The following is a 25,667-nucleotide window of genomic DNA, read 5'->3' on the forward strand; positions in this document are numbered from 1 at the left end:
ACTTCTCGTGTGCTCTGGATGGCAGTCGTGAGTCAGTCCAGTGTCAAGTAAAGTCGGCGGAATAGCGCGAGCTCCAGTGTGGGGAGCAAACCCTTTCTTACAAATAATCGCCGAAGTCGCAACCACTACTTCGTACAAACACTGCATAGTAAAGTTCCCCGGGGGTCCAATCACTATTCCGGTGCATAGTACTTTTCCCCCGGGGGCCAAGCGCTAGGGGGGAATAGTACTACTAGTATGTGACACCCTCACTGATTACCATGATTGTAATGATGTGTACCATTCATGATTGCCATATACATGTACCGTACTGGCAATATATGTTGCCGCGTAACGCGTAACGCAGGGGGGTGCGGCGTAACGCGCGACCAGGCTAGTGCGACAAATTTTCGTTGCGTTCGTAACGCGCGTCCGGCGGGGTGCGGCGATCTTTTCATTGCAAAAAAGGCTGAAACTGTGAAAGCACGTGTACCGCGTGGTGAAAACTTCAAAACTGGACGCAGCAGGAAGTCCTGCAATAGCAAAAAAAGGACTGCGGCAATATAGAAACCTGTGTAACGGCTCCTGTGCGACTTTGCATGTAACGCCCTGCGTGCGGCAAACAAGTGCCAATGTAACGCTTCATCATGGCCTCACTAGATCACTGCGGCAACATAATTATATTGCCAGTACGGTAGTGTACCATGATCACTGCACTGGTGGCCCGGTTTGGACCAGGGAGTAGTACAATACCGGTATTGTACTACTCCCTGGTTTGGACTGTAGGCTGTAGCCGAGAAACACTTTGCCGGCGGCCTGCGCACTTCGACACGCCGAAGTACACTTCGTAGACGAACATTTCACGGAGGGCATCTGGGGAGGGGAGGATACTACAACAGTACAAGACAAGTCTATAGCTGTAACGAGTTACCAGGTGTCGAAGTGCGCAGGCCGCCGGCAAAGTGTTTCTAGGCGACAGTCCAAATTTTTGTAGACTGTTGTGTTTTGTGAACTCTTGTATCGTGTTTTTTTTGTCTTTGAGTTTGAGTTCATATTCAGTTTCTTTTAGCTGTTTGGCTCATGTAGCTTTCTTCATTGTGCTGTTGTTCCTACAACAGTCTGATAGAGGTTTGGGTGTGGACGGCCGAGGTGCCTGTGGTTGGCGCCCGAGGGGGATTTTGTATAGCGATTCCTCCTCGCGATTGCCATGTCGGCCAGTCTTGTTCAGGTCAGTACTATTGATTTTTGTGAAGTATTTTGCCTGGAATCATTCCTGATCTCGTTACTTTTGAGTTATCCATCTGTGGTTCCTACGACTTTGGAGATGGATAGAATGGAATGTGTAGTCGCAATAATCAGCACACGAATACTTACCTCTTCATCTTGTCCAGATAGTCATCCCGAGTGTTGTGAGCTGAACTGGAAATGAAAACTCCCCTATCATATGAGTCCTCGAATACAGTAGTGTAACAGTTACAATATAACAATGCATTTCCAGTAGCTGAGCTTTCCGTCTCGGCGAAACGATTTCACGTCATGAGTATGATAACAGCTCGGTTTTTAATTTGAGCATGTATGTCGCTGCGAGCTTTGGAGCATTTCTTTGGCATAGTGGTCGTGAGCAACGACAAGCTTTCATAACACCAGACCACTTCATGAGTAACACGTATGATCACAGGTGTGAGTGCTTGATGAGCACGACTATCTAGTGATCCGTGTAGGCAAGTAGGCACTTGCGTCAACTTCTTCCTACAAAAACTCTTTTTGTGGAACAAGCCAATTCTAAGCTATAACTAAACAAAGTCATACACGTACAGTGTACCAAGTGTCCATTTGGATGCACACTTTGACCCAATCCTTTTATGATACTGTTTTCACGCACCGTATTTACCGAGTACAAGCCGCACTTTGAACACTCTAAATCCACCGCAAAAAAAAACCCGGTGCGGCTTATACTCCGGTGGTAAATGAACGGGGGCGCGAAGTATAGAGCTTTTTCAAGGACGCCTTTCCCGCCGCCGCCCCGGCGATCTCCCCGAGATAGTGGTGAACAGGTCGCATGTCATCAAAGTGCATTGAAAAGTATGCGAAATGTGACAGGTTCGTCTCCACCTGCACCAGCGCTTGGAGCGATTCTGAAGCTTGTTCTTTTTTGCCCAAGCCATGGAAGAGCCTCTTGGCAACTGCTCTGACTCAACACGAGTGTCGGACATCAAGTGGAGCGCCATTCTACAGCTTCTTTCACCTCCACGCATTCATTTCCCATACAAAGTGAACGTGAACTGGGCTTCGCCTGTTCACCAGCGATTCAAAAATTTCTCGCACATGACCCCAAAATGTGACCGTTTGTACAACCTTGAAAAAGCTCTATAGTGTGGTAGCCTGTGTGGCTGGCAAACAAATGCAACAGCGCGCCGCAACAGCCGTAATGTGTGACTACGTATATGCGCATGTCCAACGCACATCGGATATTCGTGCTGGGATATTCGTGCAAGGAAATTTTGCTACGAGTCACTTGTCTTTCTCTCTCGCTCATGGTTGTTAATTCTTCTGTCGATATTCAAAGCTGAATTATGGCGCCGTCGAAGCGTTGCAGCTATGATACTCACTTCAAGCTGCTTGTCGTTGTAGCTGCCGTGGAAGTAGGCAGTCGAGCTGCTGGCCGTAGATTTGAAGCCGCATAACAATCTGAAGGAAGATGGTCTTGACGCACGTACACACACGTACACACACGTACACACGTACACACATTTATTTATTTAAAAAAATGTCAAATTACGGATGCGGCTTATACTCTGAGTACATGATGAATGCCTATATGTCGGGACAAAAACACGGGGTGTGGCTTATACTCCGGAAAATACGGTATAGTATAGGCAAAATTGGCCGGTAAAACTCGCCTTCAGGAATACAGTAACGTCACTTTCAGTTCATCTCCTAGTGCTAGCCCCATGCATTGGCCTGTGCTACTTCATTCATGAGGGGAATCCCCTGGCCTTTACTGTAGTTTAGTTCCGTATTAGAAGCCCAACTATTCAATATGCATTCAGAAGGAACGTATCACTTCCTACATCGAGCAATGTTTGCGTTCGTTCGTGCTTGCCTGTGTGGTGTGTGTATGTGTGCGTGCGTGTGTGTGTCTCTCTCTTTGTGTGATTCCCTTCTACAGCTGCTGACCAGCCGCTCGGCATTATGCACATTGGGACAGTCAACACCACGTGTCCAGCCGTGAGTTTTGTCATGTCTATCTGTGAAATCTGCTGCTCACTCCCACAATGTAGGAAGCTACTGAAGTATATGCTCGCTTCTCTTGGCATGGTCAGCTTCAAAGTTAGCTAACTGTGATTTTCTGTTTCGCTTGCTCTTGGCATCCAGAACGGTTTCCATTTCCAGTAACTGCCTTGAAGATTGATGTATTGTATCATTTTCGTATGATGTGGAGGTGATCTTCCTCGTGAATCTGTTTACCAAGTAGTGCACTATTGTGGTGGGGACATATGAAGAATTGCTGTGTGTGTGTTTTTGTTTTGTTTTTGTTTTTTTTGTGCTGGCAATATGGACACACGCTGTGCTTGCAGTGTTGCGGCCTTGGGACACAGTCTAGTTGGGCAGGTCCGTCACAAGCCTCACAAAGTCATGATACATGGTACCAAGAAGACGGCGCCAGTGCGAGGCATGAGGGCGAGATTGTTCAAAGCAAAGCTGCCAATGCGTACTGAACTTCATCAGGTGCTGGATGTTATAAAGCCGCTTAAGAACCTACATCCGGATGAGCTTGCCAAATTAAAGGACGAAAATCGCTTTCTGCCTCGCTCCGCGGAGGCTGCTATTCCTCTGAAGCCGCTGGAAGAGGGAGAAGTTGGCTTGACTGAACCAGCTGCTCGCGCCGATTTCTTGATCGACCATACCCTTGTAAGTGCTGTTGGATCATGCCCGGGTCACTTAGCGGTGACAGTCTTTACTAATAGAGTTCTCTTTGGTGCCCTGTCGAATCTGAATTGGTATTTACTAGACACCGACATCTGAGAGCGAGAGACGAAGAGAGACAGAGACAGACAGGGAGAGGCAGATGGAGAGGGAGGGAGAGAGACAGACAGGCAGACAGACACAGACAGAGGTCCAAGTGGAATTTGTTGAATAATGTTACTATTCATGCGTGAGTCTTGACACTAGATAGTTGGTGGGGGGGGGGGGGGACTTGTGGGTATTACCCCACACGCAAATAGCTGAAGAGTGGAGATTCTAGGACTTCGCCAAGCATAGCATACCGATACATGTATCCATGTACGTGGTGACTCAATTGAGTATAGACTGTACTGAAGTAGTATTTGAAACATAAGAACGCTCAAGGCTATGAGACCGATCCCCCAATTCTTCGGCACTAGACAGTACTATACCAATCTTGGCTATGCAGGGTAACTTGTGATGCAGCTGTTACTGGCTTTTATCGTGTCTTTTAGGTCACACCAGGCTTGAAGTTTCGCGCCGTGGTAGCGCACATATAGGCGCATGTGCAGGCGCATGTGCCTGTATTTGGATATAAGCGCACTCTCACTTATAAGCACTCTTATAGGCGAAGCACTACCAAAATTCTCACTTTGACAAAATCACAGATAAAAGCCTGCAAGCAGCATACAGGAACCATGAAACTGACTGACACTACGAGACCTAGTCAAACACAACGACTCTGGCAAACGAACTCTGACCGCACATGCGCGTTTAGGTGAAAAACATTTCATTTTTGAAAATTGGATTTTTGTTGGTTCACAAGGTAAATTCTGGCTGTCACAACTGGCAAATGACTGTACATACTAGGTACACATGTACATCGTTTCTAAGGTAACAACTTCAAAATTTAACGAATTTAGTAGTCCTACAGTATCTTATCCGTCATGTTTTGGCAGCTGCAGGGTCTAGTTATGGGTGGATTTTCACCCAAATGTAGCTCACACCCACTGTCCACTGCACGAAATACAGAGTCCGCGAATTATGGTGCAGTATGTGGGTGCGTGTGTGTGTGTGTGTATGTGTGTGTGTGTGTGTGCATGTGTGTGCATGTTCTTGGCCATGTACTGCATGTAGATTAATCAAAGGCTTAGAAAGCCACATATACTGAAGGACTCGCCGACGCTAGCGAAGTTTTCTGGTCTCCGTGTCCGGGTAAGTGAAATTCAGTGGAGTTCTAATGTCTTAAAAGCAAATAGAAAGTTTATTAGAAACTAGTCCTTGGGTCACTGAGTTGAATGTCCTTGGCCTGCTGACGCTGTGATGCACTGTTCCGAAAACAACTGGGCGCCGAAACTAGCCTTTTGCACTTGGGTTGTGTGTATGGAATTCGGGGTGGGGGCTTGTCTCAGTGCCGTCATCACCGGAGTCTGTCGCTCTGTGCAATGTACGAGTTTGATTGGGAAATCTAGCAAACGACTCGGACCAAGACCATTTGGCTCAGCATCCTTGACCTTGACTCTACAGACCCTGGAGATGTCATCGTTAGGGAAGATCCCCGCTGAAATGTATGTCCCCTACTCCCTAGTTTCATGCATCGGAGCAGCCTGCAGGGCTAGAGGATATTTGTCTTGTCAAAGCATAGAGGACTATGTGTAGTAGTGAGTAAGGTACCGTTTATCCGGCCCCTGTTGCCAAGCTGTGAAACAACTTTTGTGTATACGGCGAAATACTATGTTGAACCTGTTGAACCGACGCATGCACTGCTGTACACAACACATGCCAGTGCCTGTATGCCTGTGGATCCAGTGCTACAAGTCTGACCTTTTGCGTTGTTGTACATCGTACCCTCCCCGTGCCGAAAAAAAAACAGCTGGGAAACGACACAGCGTGGGGGGGTCAATGGTAATTTACGTTACACTGCAATAGTTGTAACACAGCAGAACCTCTGTTGTGTGGACCTCTCTCTCTCTCAACTGGGCAAGGTCTCCACAGTCGAATCTTGAAATGTTAATTGTATTCCTTTTTACAGTGGTCAGCAGAACTGCATGTGCTAGTGTTTCTCTTTGTGAAAAAGAAATCCTGTGGTGCACTGAAGCTGCACCTTCTAGTCTTCTAACGCTCTTGCCGGTTCAATTTCTGCAAAGAGATGTGGCGTTGGGGCTATTTAGATATTATGTGACGAAATTCGAGGGTTGGGAGCCCTTTGCGGTTATCTGCTGAGCCTTTCTTTTCGGTTTTTCTGTATTGCGTGTGTGTGTGGGGGGGGGGTGTTATGCTATGCAGGCCACTGGAAGTGACAAGATCGTCTTGGAGACGTTCATAAAGGACGTCCGGCGATTTGCAACCATTATCGGTGTTCCCCGACAAGGCATGTAAGTACATGTACAGTGCGTGTGTGTGCGTGTGTGTGCGTGTGTGTGTGCGCGCGTGTGTGTGTGTGTGTGCGTGCATGCGTGCGTGCGTATTGGGTGGCTCCTGTGACCTGTATGGGTGCATGTGTGTATGTGCACGTGATTGTGTGTATGTGCACGTGCTTGCGTGCATCCATGTACGAAATTCGGTTAATTGGATGTGCCGCTCTAGATTTTCATCCTAATAGCATAGTGATAGATGTGTGTGCACGACGTCCTGTAAATCGACTTGTTTCTCCGATGAGAGTGTGGGTTCCTGTGCGGTGGTCCCATGCTATGCTACGCTGAACCACCAGGCAGATACCAATGTAGTGAAGCTGCTGTCATTCCATTCTGCCTTTCAAACCTCCAATACGTTCACCTGTGGTAACTATACTAGTAAACGTGCATGGGAGTATCATTTTCCATGGTGCTGTGCATTATGGATGATTGGATGTTTTGCCTGGAGAATGGGTGTTTGGTTTGCAGTACAAGGCTTCCCTCCTGTATGCTGTTCTCAATGCAGGCTTGGCTTACCTGACCAGGAGAAGGAGGTCCGAGTTCTGAAAACTCGAATCAGTGGAAAGCGCGAAACAAGGGTCGTGGCCTACAACCTTGACGTCTTCACTAGAACGATACAGGTGGGTCAGTCCGTGAGCAACGACAGTGCGTGAGCATGGTAGCGGATGCGGTTGTTGCACACTCTTGGGGTTATCTTCTCTTGACTGTACCTGTGCATGAACAGCCTGTGTAACCGCATATACCAACGGGTTCATACCCACCTGCAGTCAGCGCCCAGACGGCCGGTTATCTGGCAGGGGAGTCGGACACAGCGCGGTGCATGGACTTGGTGTTTTGTTAAAGGGGAAGTTAAGGCAAAAATCAAAATTTCACCAGTTGTAGTTTTCGGTCACGTGCTCCTGCGTACGCCAGTCACCTGGTCACCGTGCCTGCAGGGTACAACTTACTAGCCTGTTTGACCTTTTTTGGGTGCAGTCCTGTCACTCGAGTTGAACCTTGGTGTGAAAGTTGTCGCCTGCTGGCGTGGTGACCAGGTGATTTGGGCAACCAGGAGCACGTGACCGCTTGTTCAACCATGTTCGATTGGGAATAAAGGAGGAACGCTGCATCGCAGCTTTTTCGGACCAAAACCAGTCGACTCAGCGTCCAAAAGACTACAACATATGGGCCAATCGCGGTCATCCGTGCGTTTATAAGAACGAAATGGCGCTTTTAGTGACATTTTGCATACAAATCCCCATCTAGTAGGGCGCAGTCACCCAGTTTCGGTGGAAGTGCGCAAGTTCGATTGGGATTCAAGTAGGAAGGGAGCGTCTCAGCTTTCTCGGACCAAGACCATTCGACTCAGCACCCCGAAGACTACAACTGGTGAAATTTTAATTTTTGCCTTAACTTCCCCTTTAACTGATATTCCCTATGCTGTTGCATGGAAAAGAATTCATTGTTATTACCTGACGATGGTCAAGTGCCGAAACGTTGTAAAAATAACGGAACTGTTGCATGGACTTGGTGTTTTGTTAAAGGGGAAGTTAAGGCAAAAATCAAAATTTCACCAGTTGTAGTTTTCGGTCACGTGCTCCTGCGTACGCCAGTCACCTGGTCACCGTGCCTGCAGGGTACAACTTACTAGCCTGTTTGACCTTTTTTGGGTGCAGTCCTGTCACTCGAGTTGAGCCTTGGTGTGAAAGTTGTCGCCTGCTGGCGTGGTGACCAGGTGATTTGGGCAACCAGGAGCACGTGACCGCTTGTTCAACCATGTTCGATTGGGAATAAAGGAGGAACGCTGCATCGCAGCTTTTTCGGACCAAAACCAGTCGACTCAGCGTCCAAAAGACTACAACATATGGGCCAATCGCGGTCATCCGTGCGTTTATAAGAACGAAATGGCGCTTTTAGTGACATTTTGCATACAAATCCCCATCTAGTAGGGCGCAGTCACCCAGTTTCGGTGGAAGTGCGCAAGTTCGATTGGGATTCAAGTAGGAAGGGAGCGTCTCAGCTTTCTCGGACCAAGACCATTCGACTCAGCACCCCGAAGACTACAACTGGTGAAATTTTAATTTTTGCCTTAACTTCCCCTTTAACTGATATTCCCTATGCTGTTGCATGGAAAAGAATTCATTGTTATTACCTGACGATGGTCAAGTGCCGAAACGTTGTAAAAATAACGGAACTGTTGCATGGACTTGGTGTTTTGTTAACTGATATTCCCTATGCTGTTGCATGGACTTGATGTTTTATGCTGTACTGATCACCTTCCTGCGTACCAACTCGTTGTGCCTGCAGTTACCGAGCTTCCCTGGCTTTTATACGGACATTCTCACCATGATGTTGATGAAGTATGCCCCGGCTGGCATTGACATCGTCATAGAAGTGGTGAGCAGAGGATGTTGGTTTTGTGTGTGCGTCTGCTGCGTGTGTGTGTGCGCGTGCGCGCATTGCATGTGTGTGTGTGTGTGTGTGTACGCGCGCATTACGTGTGTGTGTTTAGGAGCGTTGTTTGCATGTGTGTGTGTATTTGTTTGGGGGGGGGGGGTATCAGTTTTTTCAAGAGTACATGAAAACCAGAGTGTGCAGCTCCGATGGGTGGCTGTCACGGCGGAATTCCATGATTACATCATTTTAGTGATGTAGTGCGTACAAGCAGGATTCAAGCAGGTCTCTTTCTGCACAACTGCAGCTCAGTTGTACGCACTACGCCATTTCCCGCCTCAGATCTGCGCCAAATATGATGTAGTCACGGAATTCCGCCGTGACAGACACTCATAGCAGAAAAGGTCCCAAGCTGCACACTCTGCTTTTCATGTACTCTTAGTTTTTTTTACATGCTGGTTTTGCCATACTTGTCTTGATGTACCGTCCATAAAGTAATCACACGATGAATTTTGCTTTCTCTCTCTCTCTCTCTCTCTCTCTCTCTCTCTCTCTCTCTCTCTCTCTCTCTCTCTCTCTCTCTCTCTCTCTCTCCTCTCTGTTCTTAGAAATCAACTGGTGCTGTAGGTGCAGCGTTTGCTACCAAGGACATGAGAAGCACAGCTGCCAAGATGGCCAAGAAGGCAATGAAGGGCAGTGGCAAGATGAGAGTCATGTAGCTGCAGCACTAGGGCACAAACTCACCGTCGTTATGCCCAGCTGGCGCTCCGTGTTTGCCGCCTCTTGTGTATGGACACAAGCAGCAGAGGGTCACAGTGACCTTCTCTATGTGAGGTGCTGCTGTGCTTGACCCATTGGAGCAGCTTGCCAGCTTAAACCTATTGGAGCGGCGTGCCAGCTTTCTGTCTCTCATCTCCCTAGCAGTGCGATACCGTGTGATCGTGTCGTTATCGGCTGGACCTCGAGTACATTTTGCCTGCATGCTCATGCGCTGCTCGACTTGACGATCGATGGGTGTAGATTTATTCGAATTTGTTTGAGACTGAAGTTCGGTGCACTGTTGGTGTATGGTGTGTGTGTGGGGGGGGGGGGGGGGGGGGGAGTAATTATCATGTACAGTTGCACTATGAGTAGTTGAGATCCGACCTAAAGTGCAAAGCTAGCAGCCTGGACTACTTCCCATAACATCACTGTATTAGTAGGTCTACTTATGTACGTCCTGCAGCATTCATACCACTTCCAGGGCTTCAAGGGCTGTACAAACCCAGCGTGCCAAATACGCACTGGGGTTGGATTTCGCCTTGCACAGTTGTAGCAGGGAGTAGTCATTTTACTACTCCCTGGTTTGAAACTTTGTAGCATCTAGTGCGACAACACGGGCAAACGGGGTGTGAAACGATTATGTGGGTGTTGCCCCTGTGCTGACCATTACAGGTGCCCTTGGAGCAGAACCTACTTATGCCTGCTCGGTGCTCATGTACTCCATCACTGGTCTGGACCGTGTTCTGTGCTTGGGGTCGGTAGGTTGCAGCTGCATGCGTGTTTTATAGATCCCGGACCGAGTAGAACGTCCAAATCCTGGGTCGAAATGCATGGCATTTCCCGTACTATGGTCTAGTGGTGTCTCCCTAAATGCAACCCTCGTGGAGATAATTTTGCTTCCTCTGAGTTCCTACGTGCCGTCAGTCTATCTATAATTATAATCATCATAATGCGGTGTGTGTGTGTGTGTGTGTGTGTGTGTGTGTGTGTTTTCATGTGTATGTGCATGTGTATGTATGTGGACACGTTTATTGTTGTCTGGTGATTGACATTTGGCATGAAGCTCAAAGCCCACAGCAAATTTCTTGCTCCTCTCTGCCCACATGTTGTGCACATTATGTATAGAATATAAGCTGAGTCCCGAGTGTTTACGGGAAATAAAAAACCGAGGCAAAGCCTCGGTTTTTTGCCGAGGGTTTTTTCCCCGCAAACACGAGGGCGAAGCTAATATTCTATTTAAATTATAGCATAAAAAACCTCCAGTCATTTTCCTAAAAAAGTGGTTTTTTACAGCACCAGGTTTTCTATACAGGTTTTTTTATATGAGTGATTCGTACCAGAAATATTATCTGCTTTTCAGAACATGCAAATGACTGGAGGTTTTTAATACTACATTGTACATGAATGTACTTTGCATGCACATGCAAGCAGCAAGCACACATCCGTGCATGCATGCACGGGCGCACACACCACGCACGCACCCCGTCCCGTGTCAGCGTAGTTTCATGAGTTGTTGGGTTTTTTTTTAATTCTGTCTTACGAGCAACAAGCATTGATGATGAGTAGTGTGTGTGTGTGTAGTAGTAAATCAAACACCTTGACTTCTGGATTTGAATATGTATACCTGTTGAACCTCAAGACTGGAAGAGTCAAGCAATATATCACTACTGCATGGTATGCTAGTCTCAGATTCTGCTATGTACAACATGAACGAGATGTCTGCTATGTACAACATGAACGAGATGTCTGCTTGTATGCGTGGCCAACATGAATATGTACTGCAGTATACATGCTTATACTTTGTACGTTAGAATGGTAGTGGCGTTCCTACTCTGCGACAGCCACGCACAGAAATATCAGTAGGACGTGATAATGGCTGGTGTTTGCAAGGCTATAATTATACGCTACGTTTGTAGGCATTTTGACTGAGGTGCAAAACTGTTCCTACTGTCACTACAGTGCGGCTTCGAAGTCACCGCTCTGTTGTTCTATCGGTCCTTCAGTGTGAATGGTCTTGCAGGCCTATCTGGTCGTTCACAGTGCTTTACCCGCTGTAGACTGTGTAGTAGTGGTGAGCTCCAGCAAGATAAACGGCTTGACAAGACCGATACGAGCAACTTTGATTTTTCACGTGGGGGGGGGGGGGGCTGCTGTGGCTGCTGAGTGCAATGCTGTGAGTTGAAATGAGCGCTTTTTTAGTTTTACCACCAATGCCATGCGCTCTACTGCCTGGGATGACAGGCCGGTGACAGCCCTAATCCTCGAGTAGTGGTGCTCTCTTCGTCAATGTTGACTTCTTTGTCTGCAGCCGCTCTCTGTTCCGAGTTCACAAACAAAAACATGAAGAAGAATGAATAACTTGTGTAGTCCTGAAGATACCCACTGAGTCGAAAATTTGGAATAAATGTATCATTTTTGCGGTGACAGACCCGCAAAGAGCTCTTCTTCTACTCCGATACTCCGATAAAAAGAAGTCATGGGACACATAGATACCAAGTTTGTGCCTAGGTATCCACACTTTCTGACTGCTGATTATCTAGTTAATTTGAACCAATACAGTGATGGACAAATACTCGTGACTAGTATCCATGCATCCTTTTACTTGTGACCCAAGGGCCCTGTGTGATGTTGTTTGAGGCTGCCATAGCTGAATGACTGATCTCATCGAAAGGAAATGATTACGGTACTGACCTTTTCAGAACATCTTTGGCATTGCCCGTCGGTGGAATGTGTTCATGTGCACTGTTGAAGACGTAGGTGTGCCCGTTGATATGCCGAGACTCGTGGAACTTGTTGATGTTGTCCCTGGCAACCGATGTCTCCCACTGGCATTGATATCATACAGGCGAATGTACACATGCACACGCACGCACACGCACACACACACACACACACACACACACACACACACACACACACACACACACACACACACACACACACACACACACACACACACAATGATCCAAACAGTCGAACACTCGGGATCTACTAGATAATATCCGACTAAGAGTCAGACGACTAGCTTATGCAGCTGCAATAAGGACCTCTTGACTTCCACTGCAAGCTAGCTACATATGCATTATGTACAGAGTGAACTGCACATGCATGCCTGTGTAGTATTGCGTACACAAACACATATACCCCTTAGAGCTTGCTGCTACCATCTGTTTCCTTTGGACTGGTCCATAGAGAATCAATCTGCTACTTCGGGTTAAAGACAGTGGTTTCACCCTCTCGTTCAACACGGTGCCTTTTGATCAAAACCTGTCACTGCATGAGTGGTGATGAGCTACGTGTTGGTGCATGATGAATGGTGATGATCCACCATATGGCATTGCATGATGAATGCTGATGAACTACCATAATTATGATCATGTCATTGCATGATGACTGCTGGTGAACTGATCACTTACAGGACTTGAGTGGAAGCATCTCTTTGCGATGACATCGTCATAGCGATTGGTGTTTGAGTGGAACGGCGCACAGTTGCTCACTGTGCGATGGTGCTTGGCTCTCTCTCCAGGCTCTGCATAGTAGTCACCCAGAGAGTCTACAGCAATCGAGAGCGGAGCGCTCTTGCTGCGTGGCTTCCTAAAGTAGAATGGTGGTCCTGGCTGCTCCTGTACACAGTAAACACCCGTGACAAGGGCACAGACAGGAGTTTGAAACAGCTCTCTGAACTAATTTCATGCAATACCTACCAGCCATTGTATTTCCGACGTAGAGCAAGCAACTTCTTTGTGGAGTTATCTTCATCGTTTGGCGAGAACTGTGGCAATACGCCCAGTGAGAAGGCAGATTTTGCCTGTGCTTATGGTGAAGTAAAATAAAGCTACACAAACAGTTGCAGAGAATGCTTTGCATGAGAAACGGGCGGGGTGGAGGATTACAAGTGGGCTTGATTACCACAGAGCAGCCTATTGCTCACATACCATAAAGTCGCGGATAAAAGCCGGGCTTATAAGCACATAAGCCGCTTTCTGCATCAGGCTTCATTGCAAACCAGGCTTGTATGCAAACCATGCTTATATGCACCACTGATATTTTTGCCAGGCTTGTATGCACATCGGCCGATCCGGGCTTGCATAGAAGCCAGGCTTCTACGCGCGACACGCGTAGATCTACCACTGACTCCCGGTATGGCGGCAGTTTTACTATGCACTGTACATAGCGCATGCACTCTTGACCTACCCGATCCGCGCTTGCATAGAAGCCAGGCTTCTACGCGCGACAGGCTTATATGCCGCGGCATAGGACCCGTTTGATTTTCAGGCTTCTATCCGCGATGTGCTTGTATGCAAACCCGGTTTTTATCCGCGACTTTACGGTACTGTAAAGTCGCGGATAAAAGCCGGGTTTGCATACAAGCCTTGTTTGCATTAAAAAGCCTGATGCAGAAAGCGGCTTATATGCTTATAAGCCCGGCTTTTACCAGCGACTTTACGGTAACTATATGAGTGGGTGTGGAGTAGGTGTATAGACTGTAATGATCTGTTTCATGATGAACTTCGCAGGACAACTTGCATAAGCGTAGATCTACACAGACCCGCGGGAACCGGTCCGGTTGGTCAGGTCATCACGGGACCAACTTGTTGGCCACCAACGCATGTTTGCTGCTGAGGAGGCCATGCATGCGCACTCGTTATATCATACACAAGGTGTGAAAGGCTATGGTATGACCTGATCAATCAAAAGCTGCTTCCGGCGGTCCTGCTACATCATAGTCGTGTTGCAGGTAGGGGTGTGGCGGTAGACTGCATGCAAGATCACAGCTATGTGTACCGTATGTGTACTGTATGTGTAGTGTATAAACATACTATGGGCACTGTATGTGTACTAGGATGTGGATGAGTGGTGTGAAAGGCTGTGCAAAGGCTGTGCGGCCTACACTGGGAAAATCCCGTACCGATGGTGGAATGACCTGAGGAAGGTAGCTCAGCTCTATTCTCTGCGTTGGTGGCTGCGGGGCGCGGTCCAGCTTGCTCATTGCACCCTTCTTGACGTTGTGCTTGTCTGCCATGGCATAGCACAGGTAGAGACACAGAGAGACATGCAGGATTAGACGGGCTGATAACGTCATAACCAGGGAGTCAAAGAATTTGGTATTTTTACAACTCCCCGGACATAACATTGGAGGAGGAGGAGTACCTGTAGGCGATGCGTTCTTGTCGCAAAGCAGAGTATAATACATGCAGAGAAGATTCCCATGCAGTGGAGAATCTGTGTTCTGTGGAATCTTAGAAAAACGTACAGGTACCTCGAAACGACGTAAAAACCAGCTATTTATCATGAGCTGATGTACGCAATATCCAAGGCTATGCAGGTGACTGGAAAAGGATGCAGAGGGTCGTAAAAAAGTACTCTATATCTGATGCACAAAACGGTATCTATCGAGGGCACTTCACACTGACGTTTCCATGCTTCTTATTTTTCAGAACTCGTGGAACTGCTCACTATCTTGATAGCACAAATAAAATCTTCGCTGTAAGCACTTTCACTCTCTAGTGAATGTACACGTAGTCACACTCAGTTCGACAAAGACTGCATGGTATGTGGTGTGGAGAAAGTGATCGGCCTCACCTAACAAGTCAGCTGTAAATGAGGTGTAGTTGTACTGGCCTGGTCCAAGCTTGTTGCGTCGCTGCATGCAGTTACAGGACAACGCACACATCGATACAATATCACATCTAACACTACAAGAGGGCATGTTTCAAAAATCAAGGGCTGAATCACGTACCGTAATTACAGTGCAAGCCGTGCTGGCATACGGGCCGCACCATGATGTGACATAAGGAATAAGGATTGTTTTGTTTGTTTTTGATTTATTTTAGTTCGTCGTGTCACCAGCACAATGGACAACTTCAAAGAGGAGCGAACAGGATTGAATTAAAGTACACTCACGGTACAATGTCATATACTGCTGTGTAAGATGTATGTTTGTACTCACCGGCTGTGCCATATGTCCAGTCTTGATGGGACCGATCTTCTTCTCCGACGACATGTCGATGTAGCCCCGCTTCGGTCCATGGTCCGGGAAATGACTCGCTGGAAACCGCTGTATGGCATACTTATTCGGTGGGATGTCGTGCTGCAAAACAATCACATAATCATTATTTAAAACGGGTTTGATCCACACAGTGCATGCATACGGCAGTCAGTATCAATGCATACGTATATGAAAAGGATGGAGATGCATGCGCTGATGCAGCACAGCTCGTACAGTAAATGTGTGGAAATGACTCGCATGAACTCGTAGTTAGAAGCTGCACAGTCAGTTTAAAAAAAACAAGATTTCACCGTGATTGTATGCGCACTCACCTTGTCGTTTCCTGTCAGGGCACGGGACGTCTGGCCTATACTTCTTGTCTTTGGATCACCTTGACTCAGCAAGCCCCTCGTCGAGAAGCACTTCTTCTCGAGCTGCTCGACCATCGATTCCTTGGGAGCTCCGTAGCTGCCGGGGCCGGGCAGATTTTCACGAAACTGCAGCCGGACACAATGGAGCGAGATGTGAGCAGCAGCTAGACTACACTGACTGAGTGACTGACACCTGCAGTGCCAGTAGGTACCTCACAAGTTGGACCATAAGCGGTCAACGTACAACTCGAAGGAAAAAGTAAATGGGTATGTGTAGATTTCTGAACTACATAGTATTCTGACTGTGATTGTGCATGCAGATCAAACGTGACTATCCCGAGGCTCAATGCCAGCAGAGAGTTCTCCTGTGTCTAAAAGCAGCAGCATGACAAGGTCATGTACCTGAGAGCAGTACAATGACATTGCAAGTGCATTTAAGCAGCTTCATCGTCGCTTACTCTGTCCTGTGGACCGAACCGATTGGCTGTCCTCTTAAACACGCTGTCTCGCTTGCCAAACGTTCGTGTTGCTTCCTTGTCGATGAAATCCGACACTGGGTATTTGCCAGGGCCCATTTCCTCTTCCTGCACATTGCACAACATAATAATTATTATACATGTATAATTATAGAGGACAGGAAGGATGATAACTGATTAGATATTCCCATACTCCATGCCGATGTAAATATAATTATGTTACACCATGATGGTGGAAGCCATAACTGTGCACACCCATGCTACATACCAGCCTTTCAAGGTTCTCTTTCTAGCGGCACGACCATCCACGTGTGTTTGCCTCTGGCCTATACACTAACTTTTAAGCTTAGGGTGCGTTCTTAAATCCTTTCGGAAAGTTCAAGACTCTTGGGAAAGTTTGAGACTCTTGAGAAAGTTTGAGAAGTGTTCTTATATTCTTTCGGAATTTTAGGAGACTCTCCAAAGCTCTCCAAACTTCAGGGAAGGTTGAAACCTGGAGATTCCCGCGTTTTGGGGTCAGGGCATGCGAACTACTGCTAAAAGCCACGTGTTCTTCATGAGTGTACGGCATTCCCTTTTCGCATACGCAAAGTGCGTACTACATTAGTGTCACTCAAGATCGTGGCCTCTTTGGCGCTTCATATGTGCAACAATCTCCGAATTCAGGAGAAATTTCCCCGAGAAGCTAGAGAAAGTAATAACGAGCCCAAGCAACACAATACACTTTGCAAAAAGAGAGGCATAAACTCATAAAGTGTGGACTAGGAGCACGGTTTGACTGTGCACTGCTGGCAATGGTAAATTGCAACTGCATGGTTCATCGTCACGAGTCAACCGCAAGTGCTGCTTATACGCCAGCAGTACAGCAAACCAATCCAAGAGAAAAGCTGTTCATGCACATACGCGACCCCTGCTGTGTGAGTGATGAAAGACGAGCCAAATAATTGACGGCAAACTTACCAAGCGCTTTTGTTTGTGCCATTTATCAGCAATGGCCGTGCGGGGGACAGCGGCCTCTTGCGTCGTCTCCAATTGCTCAAACCATCCTGCATGGTATAAAGAGAAGTGAATCAAATTATGCAAGTCACGCAGGAATGAAGGGAGGATGCGAGCACCCAGGATGTGGACCTCCAATGATAAGATATGGAGCCGGTCAATGACGGTTACCTTTACACATTGTATCCTACATTGGAGAGGTGCACTAAGATGTTTATGGTTAGGGTATCTGAGTGCAAGACTTGACCGATAGCTTTTTGGGAGCGTATGCATTTTTGACGATGTGCTATAGGAAACCCTCGTAGGCACAAACTCAGCCAATTGCTGGCATTATAGGAGGTCAACACAATCACTCAATCTTTTTTGTCTGCTTCAAGCAGTTCATCCACTACATACCTGGCCCTTGAGCCCGCTCCTCCACAGCATCCAAGGCAAAACCACCTTTCTCAATGTTGTAACGGCCTGGTGCGCGCATACGGCTCTAGAGAGAACGAAGCACACGTGCACACGTACTAGTAAGAACTGAGCAACCTCCAGTTATGGTGATTTCAACCTTGTTGGGCTGCCTATATACCCTATTGTAGATACGTGTGCTCAGAAGTAGTAGTGAAAGTTTCCAGTAGAGCATTGAATCGTGCTCCGCAGTGGATCTTGTCACTTACCGGGTCGTCATCTCCTAGATAGGAAACTTGCAGATACGAGCCAGGTGTCCTGTTCTGAGGATGAATGTTTGCCATGCTGAACCTATCAGTGCAGCCAGAGTGTAAGGAGATGTACACGCACACACAGAGCACAAACCACAGTGCACACAACACAGATTCACTGGCCCGGCTGCTATACAACACACTGTGCACACAACACAGATTCACTGGCCCGGCTGCTATACAACACACAGTGCACACAACACAGATTCACTGGTCCGGCTGCTATACAACACACAGTGCACACAACACAGATTCACTGGCCCGGCTGCTATACAACACACAGTGCACACAACACAGATTCACTGGCCCGGCTGCTATACAACACACAGTGCACACAACACAGATTCACTGGCCCGGCTGCTATACAACACACAGTGCACACAACACAGATTCACTGGCCCGGCTGCTTGATGATACAACACACAGTGCACACAACACAGATTCACTGGCCCGGCTGCTATACAACACACAGTGCACACAACACAGATTCACTGGCCCGGCTGCTATACAACACACTGTGCACACAACACAGATTCACTGGCCCGGCTGTTATACAACACACTGTGCACACAACACAGATTCACTGGCCCGGCTGTTATACAACACACTGTGCACACAACACAGATTCACTGGCCCGGCTGTTATACAACACACTGCACTGCAACTGTCTGTATATATGTGGATAGGAAATTATCAGAAGTGCAGACTGGGAGGGTTAAACAATGTTTTCTAGTCCTACTCCTAGTGCATGCAACTCTCAGCCCTGGCACTAGTCTCACGCCTTCATTGCAACGGGAACAAACACTGCATAATACACGGACCGGTATATACATTGTACCTGCAGATTGCATTGTGTTGCTCAACTGAGCAAGGCTCAGGGTAGGTCATAACGCATGGCATGCATGATGCCGGCATTCTTGATAATCACATTTGCTGGGCGTGCATGTGCCTACCTGTTTGCTGACGAACCAAACGCGGTGGGTCGTTTAACCACCGCCGCCTTGTGCTGTTCTCGACTGGTGTCAGAGTGCATGCTCGTCGTTTGAGTCGGGGTTTCCTCGCCGGCAGTGCCGGTGGTGGTCGGCGGGAATTGTGGCATGCTCATTGAATGTGCGGCACTGCTTGTAGTGAATGATGTTCCACTGCCAGTAGTAGTGGTCACCATACTCCTCACAGCAGCCGGTGCTGCCGATGCGTGCTGCACAACTGTCTGCGACATCTTGACCCGGATATACTGTCTAGTATATGTACTCCGGCAGCAAACAATGTTACCGTGGTTACCGTGTACACTGATGATACGCCTCCTACTTGATGAGTGACTGCAGAACTGTCTTCAGTGCTATGCTCTTCACCCGACACTCGACTTGTCCACAATCGACCGGAGCGGTCACACAGTGTGCGATTGATTGCAGATAACAGATGACGTGTTTAGTGTCGGGCTAGCTGATCTCTCTTCGTCGGTTTAGCTGAGCAAGACGGAAACAACTCCATTGACTTGAGCAAGGCAGTGTGACGACTGGTAATATTGCCCTGTGGTCGAGACTTGAGGTTTGTGTCATCTATAAGTCACTACTACTCAGTGCGTGTTCAATGAGACGTGCTGTACGTCTACTAGCATCGCCGAAATGAACATTACCACGGTTCATAGACTCAGTGCGGGCCACTGGAAATAAACAATTACCGCGCCAATGTCACTACAGTACAGTACAATCTCTATCCGGTATATGCTGCACTGTCTGAGTGTCGACTCGACTAGTGTTGGTGACTGTTGCACCAGAACACGTCGTCGTTACCTTCTCAATGAAGTGTGTTTGTTGCTCTCCACGCCGATCCGGCTGCACAGTCAGTTGTTGCTGATCTAGTCGATTAGCGATAGTCACACCCACAATTACTAGTCTCACCCAGGCTCTGGAGTCTGGTAACGATACGTCCCCACCAGACCAGGTGCTGGGCTTGTGACCTGCAAATTACTTGTACTTGTAGGGCTCGTATCACACCTTGGTAACCTGTGGAGCTTGGATTCAAGTAATCACCGTTCCGTGTAACATTTTGGTAACACTTTCCCCAGTGAAGTTCTCACCGTGAACACTAGTGCACAGCTGTACTGCACTGAGCCTCTGAGGCTGCTGATTGAACTGACTTGTTAGCGGGATATCATAGCTAGAAATGTTGGATGCCATGGTGCTCTCCATGGAAACATCAACAGGTGGTAGTAAAATTATCACTCATCGCTAGTAGTATTTTTTATACCAGTTTCGCGGGAACGACGTGCACGTCACCATGGTCACGAGCCTTGAGCTAGCTGCACGCAGCGAAGCAGTGCGTGTTTCCAGATTTTCAGCTTTGTCATTCACAGTTTTTGTTTGAAACTGTATGCGAAGGGAAACTACAGACTAGTTACTTTGAAGAGGGAAGTGATCCGATTGAACTGTTTCAACGCATCAAGTGCCGGAGGAGACGATTTCCACGCCCTTGGTGGACCGAAACGAAGAACTAAGTGTTACTTTACGCTTGTCGAGTGAATTCATTCGTAACAGGATGGAGTGGGTAAGTGTTCATCTAATCACTGTCACAGCTTTTTTGGGGTGTAAAACATTCATCAGAATCGTCTCTGTGTCTGAGTAGACCTGCGAAGAGTGTTGTTTGATTTGTTTTGTTTTGTTTCTGATTTGTTCAGACTCTGGTCGCGCTGTCAGGTGCCGCTGGCCTTATCGGCGTACTTGCATTTCTCTTCCTTCGTCAAACGCCGTCCAAGAAAAGCTCCAAGTCTAAGATAGCTCTGAATCCAAAGGAGAAGATTCCTTTCAAGCTCATTGAGAAGGAGGTATGTACCAGTAACTAACTTGCAGGTACATTGCATAATTATACACGTATGGTATAGTGACACGAAGAGTTGGGTGCTAATATCATGGGCAGTCGACTAGCAATCGAGTCTGGTTGTCTCTGCAGCAACTCTATCATGCAGTGGTTTGTGTGGACTGATTGCATGAATATTGTTAGCTGCCCTCAACTCGTGCAGTGTACAAAACATCAATAAAATGAAGGGGGGGGGGCATGATCCTGGCAAACGATGGGGGAATTCTGTGAGCGCAAGCTCTGTGAAATTCGGAATACCCTTCACTTGAGTTCTGACGGTGCCTGCTTCAAGTACAGTGCTGGCAACTGAAATCCGACCCCTGAGCGGTGCGCTCACGTCGCAAAGACCCAACACGGGATTGTAAAACTACGAAATAGAGACCGCTAGAATGTGAACGCACCGCTCAGGGGTCGGATTTCAGTTGCCAGCACTGTACAAATCATGTACATGTAAAGGCGAACAACAGCATCAAGTAGAGTACTCGATGAGTTGAGTCTTTTTTTTGGTCGGAAGCCGTGTTCGTATAAGAGTTTTTCAACCTGTGTTGAAGCCGACAAACATGTTGGATGTAATGTTGCTAACACACCTCAACACTACTGTAGCAAGAAGGATCCACTAGCTGGATTCAAACCCAGTACCCCTGTCTTCCCAGGACAGTGCGCTACCGATTAGGCTACCGGGGATCACACACACCCGTGGGTCCTTCTTGCTACACTGCTCCCCCGCCCCGACAGGCTGCGTCCTCACCCTGTACCTACTCGCGGGTCGTAGGTTCGAGCCATTGCCAGGCGCCAATGTTGCAAAAGAAAGATCCATGAGCGGGATTCGAACCCAGCACCTCTGTCTTCCCCGGACATGTCAACATTTTTACGTTCTGAGGGGGAGGGAGGGAGGGGTTGGGTGACTAACATAATTCGTTTGGTAAAAAAAGTTCGATATTTACGGACAGCCCCTATTCAAAAGCACCTCAAATGGAATGCAAATATCCTGGAAAGGACACAGGAGTTGAACGGTAATAATGAGTACACTAGCAAAAGTGGATGACGTCTAAAGTACGTTGTACTGATCGAGTACTGTACGGTACACATGTAATGTCATTTATGCAGAACATAATAGTTCACATAACATGCGAGCATAAAACAATGTAATTTCAAAAAACACATCGAAAAATTTCTGTAAACGAATAGTCAAAGCCGAGAGTTTATAGCAATTCACTAGATGTTCTTACATACCGGTATCCAAGGTCAGGCAAGGTTGAATAATGTTTCATATATACTTGTAATATCATAGATAAGACTCACCGGGGCATATGGAAGTCGTGTGATGCCCTCTGATGTTTGTGTGGGTGCTTTGGGTTTTTTTCGTTCATCTTTGATTGAAGGTCATCACGAGTGATACGCGGCGATTCCGCTTTGCTCTGCAGACTCCCGATCATGTGTTGGGTCTGCCAATCGGTGAGTACGTACATGATTTCAATTGATTTGTACACTTCAGTCTGGACTACATTGTAACTATGTGCAGCCCAGCATACATGTACTGCTTGACTTGTAGACTTTCTAGACAGAGGAGGTGATCATCAGTAGACTAGTGATTATAGGTGACTCTTGTGCAGGTGTTTTGACATTGGATGTGTATGTGTACTGAAGTACAAAGCACTGGAACAGCGATCATACATGCAGCCATACTGTAACTTACTTATTACTGTTATATCTCGCTTCCGCTCCTCACACAACTCCCACTTCCTGTCGCAATGGACCATTGCTAGCAAATTGGGAAATTGAATTGTGTGGGTGCTTGTGTGTGTGTGTGTGTGTGTGTGTGTGTGTGTGTGTGTGTGCGTGTGTGTGTGTGTGCGCGCGCGTGCATGCCCTGTTTGTTGTTGCTATGTTCAGGCCAGCACATGTACCTGAGTGCTATGATTAACGGCCAGCTGGTGGTGCGCCCGTACACACCGGTCACGTCTGATGATGAAATCGGTTACTTTGACTTGGTCATCAAGGTGAGCGACACGTTCCGGTGACGGCCGGCCCGTGCTCGGAGCTGACCTCTGTATGATTACGTGCATGGTATGTTTGGTTTACTGCACACCCAGATTACTAGCAGTATTCACAGCAATGAACATTCATTTTCATATTTACACCCCGTGCATACATGCATGTACCCACCATCACCACACACACATACCACACACCACCACACACCACCATCACCACACGCGCACACCACCACACGCACACATTCGCACGCTCGCACACATCCCTACTTCAATGTATTATTCTCTTGTACGTAGCTTCAATCCAAACTGGGTTGATGTTTGTCCTGTGCGGTGGCAGGTGTATGCAGCCGGTGTGCACCCCAAGTTCCCAGAAGGTGGCAAGATGTCTCAATACCTTGATGGTCTGGGTATCAACGACACCATTGATGTGCGTGGACCATCGGGCAAGCTTACCTACATGGGGCAAGGTGAGACTCCATGCAATGCTTGTAGATCATGGGTGTTTAGTTGCTTCAATGGATTTGCTGGTACACTCTATCCCTTCTTTGTGCTGTTGCTGTATCGTTCAAGTAGCAGCTGCTGGTGGACTTGTAGTCTCCTGTTTTTACTCACTGTGTGTGTGCGTGGGCAATGTGTGGTCTGTGTGTGTGTGGGCCAATGTGAACACAGGGCGAGTGACTATCCGGACTACCAAGGAGGAAGAGACGCGTGTGTGCAAGAAGATTGGAATGATGGCGGGTGGAACCGGTATGTTGAGTCGTATGCCACTCCAGACATCTCTCTCTCTCTCTCTCTCTCTCTCTCTCTCTCTCTCTGTGCACTAAATGAGCAAGTTCCCTTACATCTAGTGTTTTCGCGTTTTTCCCCCACTTTGTAGGTATCACTCCCATGCTGCAGGTGGTCAGGCAGATTCTGAAGGACCCCGAGGACCAGACTGAGATGTTCTTGCTCTTTGCCAACCAGGTAACAGCTATGGAAGATGCATTCGGTCATGTAGATACGGGCACTCTGGTTTTCTGTGCATCCATGCCCGTGCACTGTTCTGATGGTGGACACGCATGCTGGTTGTTTGAGTTGGCTGTGGTGTTGTCTTGCGCGTCTTTCTCTAGACTGAGAATGATATTCTGCTGCGTGATGAGCTGGAGGAGATTTCTGCCAAGTACCCGGAACGCTTCCACCTCTGGTACACTGTCGACACCCCACCAAAAGGTAAGACAAGTTTGTCCCGGCGTAATCACTGCACATGCATTGTCGCAGAATCGATTTGCGCTGACAAACGCTCTTAGTTCTGGCACAGTTAGGCAAGGTCAAATCGAACCCGAAGTGCAAGGCTGCCGCCCAGAATCCGTTTCCATTACATCACTGTATTTTGCACACGTGTTAAATACTGGTAAATAGTCCACTCATTACACACCTATACATGTAGTGACATGTTGTTGGTTGACAGCATGTAACTAGGTGGAGGACACCGTGTTCGGAAACAGTGACCTTACTACAACACATGGTTTATCTAATAACCATGTATTGACCTGAACCCAGATAGTACCATATTTTCTGGAGTATAAGCAAGCTGCACTCTGAACACCAGTAATTCACCCCCAAAAGGTCAGTGCAGCTTATACTACGACGGTCAAATTAACGGTGATAACTAGGATACCGGTAGATGTAGTTTGTGACAAAAAAAGTCTGGCTACAGCTTATACTCCAGTGCGGCGTATACTCGGGAAAATATGGCACCTCATTCACTGCCTTGGTGGCACATGGGCAAGTTGGGTTGGATCTTAGCACAGCTGTACATTTGTATGGTGAAGTGCTTATCTTTCCGGAGCAACTTATTTGCAGAATCTGCTACAGGTACATGTTCATTCAATGCGTTATGCGTGTACACCTGTCACCATGCCACTCTGATGTGGTTCCTGTGTGTGTGTGTGTGTGTGTGTATGTGTGTGTATGTGTGTGTGCGCGTGTGTGTGTGTGTTCCCCTCCATTGCAGAATGGCGCTACAGTTCTGGTTTCATTGACGAGTCCATGGTCCGCCGTCACATGCCCGCCTTCGACAAGGATGTGCAGATCTTCATGTGCGGTCCACCGCCTATGATCAAGTTTGCCTGTGTGCCAAACTTGGAGAAGGTCGGCTTCACTGACAAGCAATACTTTGCTTTCTAAACCAACTACGTGTCCTGGTCTGGAAACGCAGGCTTTGCTGGTACGCACCGCGTGCATTTTGCTTTCTGGGTAACTGCAAAGCACGAGGAGCAACAGTATCTATATTTCTATTTTCCGGAAGATTTGTTACCGCTTTGTAGCATTTGTAGCTAGGAGTTTGGTGATGGCACTCAGGAGTGTCCCTGGTGTTCAATGGTTTCTACTGCGTTGCCAGTATGCCATGTCACGTGCGCAGGTGCATCGCTGAGGCTCCAGGATGGACTGTGTCTGTCGTCACGATTAGCTTTTGATCTTCTAATCATTGGCTGGTGCACGTGTCTCTTGCTTGCCATTGCAGTCACCACAGCCATTCTACAGTAGTCTTCTTGTCTTAGTGGGCTTAGTTTTCAATGTCTTTTACAAACATTTTTGTAGAAAGTTAGCATATTATTGTGCTGTTGCATGTGTAGTCAACTCGCATTGAAACATTGTTTTCACACGAAAGGAGGCATTACCCCCCGAAAACCTTTTCAGTGTAAGACCCTTCCTTTCTTCTTCCCTTTCTCGCATCTATTCTTATTTCTATTCTGTTTTTGGTAACAATCGTTCTTTGTGGATATGACTTGTACTACTCTCGTCGACTACCATTTGGAACCTTTT

General features: G+C 47.5%; 3 protein-coding genes across 3 annotated transcripts; 2 read left to right on the forward strand and 1 right to left on the reverse strand.

Annotated features, from left to right (window-relative positions):
• Positions 1–1,006: 1,006 nt before the first annotated feature.
• Positions 1,007–9,758, forward strand: LOC135813962 (uncharacterized). The gene is made up of 8 exons (XM_065327007.1): positions 1,007–1,207; positions 3,149–3,207; positions 3,558–3,891; positions 5,062–5,139; positions 6,211–6,299; positions 6,844–6,958; positions 8,625–8,714; positions 9,320–9,758. Exons 1-8 carry the CDS (start codon positions 1,187–1,189, stop codon positions 9,428–9,430), a joined length of 897 nt encoding a protein of 298 aa, XP_065183079.1. The 5' UTR covers positions 1,007–1,186; the 3' UTR covers positions 9,431–9,758.
• Positions 9,759–10,971: 1,213 nt separating this feature from the next.
• Positions 10,972–20,077, reverse strand: LOC135813963 (ciliary microtubule-associated protein 2-like). Its single transcript, XM_065327008.1, has 12 exons — positions 18,963–20,077; positions 17,968–18,049; positions 17,702–17,786; positions 17,270–17,355; positions 16,292–16,417; positions 15,795–15,959; positions 15,424–15,564; positions 15,057–15,117; positions 14,383–14,489; positions 12,890–13,096; positions 12,165–12,298; positions 10,972–11,788 (listed from the first exon to the last, which is right to left on the reverse strand). The coding sequence occupies exons 1-12, from the start codon at positions 19,226–19,228 to the stop codon at positions 11,728–11,730; spliced, it is 1,521 nt and encodes a 506-aa protein (XP_065183080.1). The 5' UTR covers positions 19,229–20,077; the 3' UTR covers positions 10,972–11,727.
• Positions 20,078–20,388: 311 nt separating this feature from the next.
• On the forward strand, positions 20,389–25,648 carry LOC135813965 (NADH-cytochrome b5 reductase 3-like). The gene is made up of 9 exons (XM_065327011.1): positions 20,389–20,556; positions 20,687–20,833; positions 22,248–22,320; positions 22,759–22,865; positions 23,200–23,329; positions 23,532–23,609; positions 23,740–23,825; positions 23,972–24,071; positions 24,856–25,648. The coding sequence occupies exons 1-9, from the start codon at positions 20,548–20,550 to the stop codon at positions 25,026–25,028; spliced, it is 903 nt and encodes a 300-aa protein (XP_065183083.1). The 5' UTR covers positions 20,389–20,547; the 3' UTR covers positions 25,029–25,648.
• Positions 25,649–25,667: the final 19 nt, after the last annotated feature.

The sequence above is a fragment of the Sycon ciliatum genome, chromosome 4 (assembly GCF_964019385.1).
Source record: "Sycon ciliatum chromosome 4, ocSycCili1.1, whole genome shotgun sequence".
NCBI lineage: Eukaryota > Metazoa > Porifera > Calcarea > Leucosolenida > Sycettidae > Sycon > Sycon ciliatum.